Source organism: Geospiza fortis, unplaced genomic scaffold, assembly GCF_000277835.1.
Source record: "Geospiza fortis unplaced genomic scaffold, GeoFor_1.0 scaffold298, whole genome shotgun sequence".
In the NCBI taxonomy this organism is placed as follows: domain Eukaryota; kingdom Metazoa; phylum Chordata; class Aves; order Passeriformes; family Thraupidae; genus Geospiza; species Geospiza fortis.
The window spans coordinates 562,180-568,424 of record NW_005054506.1 but is presented as its reverse complement, the minus strand read 5'-3'; the positions used below and the strand labels follow the sequence as shown (position 1 = coordinate 568,424).

The following is a 6,245-nucleotide window of genomic DNA, read 5'->3' as shown; positions in this document are numbered from 1 at the left end:
TGTCCCTGCCCCTGCCCCTGTCCTGCCCCTGCCCCTGCCCCTGTCCTGCCCCTGTCCCTGTCCCTGCCCCTGTCCCTGTCCCTGCCCGGGGAGCTGGAGCCCCAAAGCCTTGGAGGGAACAGGACCCTGTGTAGCAGCAGGTGCAGGCAGAGGAATGTGCAGCAGCATCAGGGTGTCCTGTGGAATCATCAATGTCCTCATGGATCTTGACATGTGGGTGCTTGGGTTCTCAAAAAGCACTTTGGGGGTTGCTAAGGGATGACTGGCTGCCTTAAGTGATGCTTTATCCTGTTATCTGTTGTGTTTAGGAGTTTGGATTAGTTGAAAAAATCAGGAGGCTTGAGGCAGTAATGTCCGTGACATGGGCAGTATTTAACTCCACCATCAGCACTTGGGAATTCCTTGGTGTCACAGCCTCTGCTCATGGGCCTTGTTTTTCCTTATTTTACCTGTAGAAAAGACAGCCTTGGCTCCAGCCTGGGTCAGATACACAAGCTGGAGTTAGACGGGCAGTTCCTCAGGCTCACGGTCACGCCAGCGCTCAGTCTGGTGTGGGAGGAAGGCTGAACTGAAAGCCAGATCCAATCCTTCCAATGGGTTTATTTGAACAAACAGGATAAAGGCTAATTCCCACCTCCTGGGATTTTCTCTGCAAACCTGTTCCTCAGCTGGCTGTGGAGCCAGGCAGCTCATAGCTGCAGCAGTGTTTGTCAGCTGCCAGCGCGGTGACACTTGAGCCCTGGGGACAAACTTGGAGGAGATCTGTGACAAGAATACAGACAAATAGGCACGCTCTGAGAGCAGGGGCCTCTAAAGGATCCCGTGGGATCTGCCCGGGGTGTTGGATTACATCCTTGCCTTAGTGCCAGCTGCCTGCGCGGCTGCATGGTGCAGAGCAGCCGAGGGACAGGGTGAGCTGTGTGCTGGGCATCTGCATTCAGGCCCCTCTTGAGTGACCTGGGACATCCCAGAGCTCATCTCAGCGTCTGTCACTGCGGGCTCCCTTTCCTCCGTGCCGCTTGGTGAGGTGCAAAGGGACAGGAACCTTCAGGAGAGGTGGCACTGGCTGCACCCCAGTGACAGCCACATCCCTGGGCCCATCCCTGCCTCCTCCAGGGGCAGCTGAGCAGCTCCAGCAGGCTCAGGTGGTAGGATCCCTCTCTCTTTGCTGTAGCTGGGGCAGCCTGGGTGTGAGTCCCCTCCTCCAGAACCGTCTGAGGGGTGGGAAGGTCCAGAGGTGCTGCTGGGGCACAGCAGCTCCCGTGCAGGAGCGTTTCTGCAGCACAGGACAGGTCTCTGGGAGGTGGCCCTGGGAGTGGGATGTCCCCGGGGAGTGTCCCCGGACCCTCGGGTGGCTCTGCACAGGGTGTGCTGTGTCCCACGGTGCTCCAGCAGGCTGGGCCCATCACTGACTGCTCTGTCCTTCCTCCTCACCCCCAGGAGCAGAAGAGGCTGCTGGAGCTGGGGATTACAGGCCCGGAGGGGCACGTCCTCAGCCGCCCCGAGGAGGTAACGCCACCAGCCCTCGTGCCAGGCTCCAGACCCGCCATGCAGGGGGGCTGAGACCCCTGTGTCATGGGACCCCTGTGTCCTGGGACCCCTGTGTCGTGGGACCCCTGTGTCATGGGACCCCTGTGTCATGGGACCCCTGTGTTGTGGGATCCCTGTGTCACGGGACCCCTGTGTCGTGGGACACCTGTGTGCTGGGACCCCTGTGTCCTGGGACCCCTGTGTCCTGGGACCCCTGTGTCGTGGGACCCCTGTGTCATGGGACCCCTGTGTCATGGGACCCCTGTGTTGTGGGATCCCTGTGTCACGGGACCCCTGTGTCGTGGGACCCCTGTGTCATGTTCTTGTGCCCACAGGTGGAGGCAGAGGCCGTGTTCCGTGCCATCACCATCGCCAGACAGGCCAACTGCCCCCTCTACGTCACCAAGGTCATGAGCAGGGGGGCTGCAGATGTCCTGGCTCAGGCCAAGAGGAAAGGTAACACTGGCCTGCACAGGCAGTCACTGAACCTCTGAATCCAGCCAGGAATCTCATTCTGACTGTGAGGTCTGAGAAGTCCTCATCCCCTGAGCTCCCCCACACTGAGGGCGCTGAGGCTCGTGCTGGTTTCCATGGTAGGCTGTGCCAGAGCTAATTGCTTGGGAGGATTGGATGTGTTGGAAGCTGTGACACTTCCATCTAGGCAGACGCAGCTGAGAAACGGGGAATAATCCACTTGTGATCGTTTGGTGTGAACTGAATGAAAAACAGATGTGGAGCAAGCTCCAAATTGTGGCTGGGGGTGGAGTGGGAAGGGCTGGGATCAATCCTGTGGGGAGCAGGGTGGAAGGGGGAGCACAGTCACCGCTTCCCACGGCCCATGGCTGCCAGACAGACTCAGGTTTGGTTTAAAGGAAGGCATGACAGCTCGTAGGAATGTGTGCCTGGTGTAAGGAGAGGACAGACGGATCCAGAGCTTGCTTTGACAGTGTCTCCCAGTCACCTGGGATAATGTAAAGGATCAGCGAGGCTCTGAGGCGCTGGCGGTGCTGGAGGACTGGAGCTGCTGTGAGTGGTTGTGGCAGGGCCGTGTCTGTGCCGTGCTGCCCTGACAGCCCCTCGCTCTGCAGGCACTGTGGTGTACGGGGAGCCCATCACGGCCAGCCTGGGCACGGATGGCTCCCACTACTGGAGCAAAAACTGGGCCAAAGCCGCCGCCTTCGTCACGTCCCCGCCCGTCAGCCCCGACCCCAGCACGCCCGATCACCTCAGCACTCTGCTCTCCAGGTGGGTCCCGTGGCACAGCTGGGCACAGCTGGGCACACCTGCCCTGCCCCGTCTGCATCCCGCCCACGCCCACCCGATGCCATTTACAGCCCTGGCATCGCTGTGGGGCCCGAGCCCGCGAGCCTCTGGAGCCCCCATGGGCTGCCCAGCAAGGGGGGCTGTGCCAGCCTGGGGGGGCCGTCAGTGCCCCCTCCCTGAGCCCTGCCCTGTCCTTCCCCAGCGGGGACCTGCAGGTCACGGGCAGTGCCCACTGCACCTTCAGCACTGCGCAGAAGGCCGTGGGCAAGGACAACTTCACCCTGATCCCCGAGGGCACCAACGGCATCGAGGAGAGGATGGCCATCGTCTGGGAGAAGTGCGTGGTAGGTGCTGCAGGGAGCTGTGCCGGGGCTCCAGGCTGTCACAGCCTCGTTAGTGCAGACAGGCCACAGCAGTGACACTGTCTAGACTCTCTGCAGCTTCAGAGAGCTGCTGACGACAGACTGAGACACACAAATGCCTGCACGCTGTCTTCAAAGGCTGCTGTGCAGGGACCACCCTCTCTCTGCTCCTGCTCTGTCTCCAGGGAGTGTCTGCAGCACTTTCTCCCGAGGGTGATGGGGTGCTCCTGTCCCCTGGTGCTCACAGGGCCTGGGGGGTGGATGGGGACAGGGTGTCTCTCCCGTGGGACGTGGCCATGGCCGTGCTTCCAGCTGCCAGGTGACCCCAGGCCCCAGGTGATCCCTGTCACCTGTGTGCCTGGCAGCAGGGCTGTGATCCGAGGGTGGGATCAGTCACCCCAGCGCACACATCCCTGCCAGCAGCATCCCTGGGGAGCTCCATCCTGCATCCCACAGAGCAGATGTCCCTGTGCAGACTGCAGGAGCCTGGGAGCCAAGCCACCCTGAAACCTCTCTTAGATGGGCTTTGCTCAAAGAGAAATAGAACTTTTCGTAAGATGATGATTGAAGATGGTAAAGAAATAGCATTGGTTAGGTTCAGGTCCCATCTTTCTTCACTGGGCTGTCCCCAGCCCTCTTCAGTGATCCTGAGATGCCTGTGCAGGAGTTGGAGCCAACCAGTGAAGGTCTTGTGTTTCAGAGACCTCAACCTTTGGAGTCCAAGGAAAACAAAACCTGTCTCTCATATCCTTTATCCCACGGGGACAAGGCTCACAGCCCCCTCCCCGGTAGCCCCAGCCCTGTGGCAGAGCAGAGCCTCACCCACATGGGCACAGGGGAGGGGGCAGCAGCTCCTGCCAGGGCACAGCCCTGCCCCCAGCCCATGTCCCCCTGGGATGTTTCCCCTCCCCAGGTCCCCGGGAAGATGGATGAGAACGATTTTGTGGCAGTGACCAGCACCAACGCTGCCAAGATCTTCAACTGCTACCCCAGGAAGGGGCGTGTGGCTGTGGGCTCAGACGCTGACCTGGTGCTCTGGAACCCCAAGGCTACGAAAATCATCTCAGCAAAAACCCACCATTCGGTAAAAGACATTTTAAATCGTTCTCTGGGGCTGGTCTTACAGTCAGATCTGGAAAGCAGTGCATCTCCTTAGCTAGATCAGATAATTCAGCACAGGAGGAGTTCTCTGTGTGGGTAAACTGATGAAGGACCATGCATTTGCTTTTAAAAATAGTAGGAAAATATCCTTTTATTGCTGTAAAGGGTGGGATTGGTACTGAGTGAGCACTCCAAGGCAGCTGGCATCTGGTAAGGAAATCTTAAGGTCATTGTATTTGCTGTGGACTAGAAAAATGTCGGTGCTGAATTAAGCAGATAATTCAGCACAGGAGGAGTTCTCTGTGTGGGTAAACTGATGAAGGACCATGCATTTGCTTTTAAAAATAGTAGGAAAATATCCTTTTATTGCTGTAAAGGGTGGGATTGGTACTGAGTGAGCACTCCAAGGCAGCTGGCATCTGGTAAGGAAATCTTAAGGTCATTGTATTTGCTGTGGACTAGAAAAATGTCGGTGCTGAAGTATTGAACTATTGCTAAATTGCAATGTGTATTATTTACAGTTTAATATGTATTAAACTATTGCTATAGTTTAATATATAATGGTATTAATCTTAATACAATACAAAATTTAAATATTCCATAAAGAATATGTAAATAATATAATAAAATAATATAAATATAATTTAATAAAAATATTAAACTATTGCTGTAGTTTAATATGATTCGTTTTAAGGTTTATTTTCTCCATTCCAGTTTGCTGCACCTTGGAATCTTGTTATTTGGGATATGGGGCGTTAGTTAGTTCTGGCTGATGCTGCATGAGAAGCAATGTACAAAAGTGGGGAGCACTGTTGGCCTCCTCTTAGAATCCTGCAGGCACTGAATATCAGGGTTTGCTTTTTCCAGAACGTGGAGTACAACATATTTGAAGGCACTGAGTGCCACGGGGTCCCAACCTTGGTCATAAGTCAGGGAAGAGTTGTCCTGGAAGATGGAAATCTGTGTGTCACCCAGGGCTCAGGTCGCTTCATCCCTAGGAAGACATTCCCTGACTTCGTTTATAAAAGGATAAAGGCAAGAAACAGGGTAAGGAGAGTTTTATTTGCCATAATCCCATGTTTTGATCACAATCTCTCAGCTGTAGTATATAGGAGCGGCTGTGATGGCAAACCTGCAACAGCAGCAGCATTATTATCAATGCTGTTTCTTTCTGTGTGCTGTCATGTAACTGCCTGGCTCCTCAGTCAAGAATTCTTAGTATTAGAGCTAATAATGACAGTTTTATTAGCCTATTACAATGTTACAAAGCAAAGATATGACTTCTAGCAAACTTTGTATTGATGTAGAGGGAGGAATTCCTCTCTTACCTGTGCTAGAGAAGTTTCTGTTGCTGTATTCCCAGTGTCTGCTCTGCAGCCTTTGGAGGGTAAGGGATGTACATCCTGTAGGTACTGGAATACAGTAAGATAAATCCTCCTTTGTGTTGGCACAGCTGTTTAAAGAGACACAAAGACATGCAAATATGTAAAGAGCTTCTTAGCAGCTCTGTCCTCCTTCCCTTTTCCCTGTGCTGTTGCAGACACTGTAATTCTGCATCCTACAGAAAGGCAGAGCAGGAATCAGTAACCCAAATTAATTGCAGAGGCAGGAGCCCAGACTCTGGTGTGCCTCAGGGTGTCTGGGGTGCCTGGAGGGCAGGATGGGGATGTGCCAGCTCCCTGCAGGGTGGGAATGGGACCCAGAGAAGGTGCAGATGCCCCATCCCTGGAGGTGTCCACGGCCAGGTTGAAAGTCCTTTCTAGACCATCAATTCCAATCATTCTCCCAGCAATGCCCAGGCCACCACTGCCCCACGTCCCCAGGGGCCACATCCTCACGGGTTTTGATATCCCTCCAGGGATGGGGACTCCAGCACTGCCCCAGGCAGCTGTGCTGGGGCCGGGCAGCTGTGCCAAGACTGGGCAGCTGTGCCAGGACCGGGCAGCTGTGCCAGGGCTGGGCAGCTGTGCCGAGGCCGGGCAGCTGTGC

General features: G+C 55.3%; 1 protein-coding gene across 1 annotated transcript in view; it reads left to right on the top strand.

Annotated features, from left to right (window-relative positions):
- DPYSL4 (dihydropyrimidinase like 4) overlaps positions 1-6,245 on the top strand; it is an 11,679-nt gene that overhangs the window by 3,777 nt on the left and 1,657 nt on the right. The window contains exons 6-11 of the mRNA XM_005428813.2: positions 1,441-1,509; positions 1,866-1,986; positions 2,619-2,775; positions 2,996-3,137; positions 4,069-4,239; positions 5,124-5,303. Coding sequence (XP_005428870.1) covers positions 1,441-1,509; positions 1,866-1,986; positions 2,619-2,775; positions 2,996-3,137; positions 4,069-4,239; positions 5,124-5,303 — 840 coding nt within the window. The remainder of the gene's footprint in view (positions 1-1,440; positions 1,510-1,865; positions 1,987-2,618; positions 2,776-2,995; positions 3,138-4,068; positions 4,240-5,123; positions 5,304-6,245) is intronic.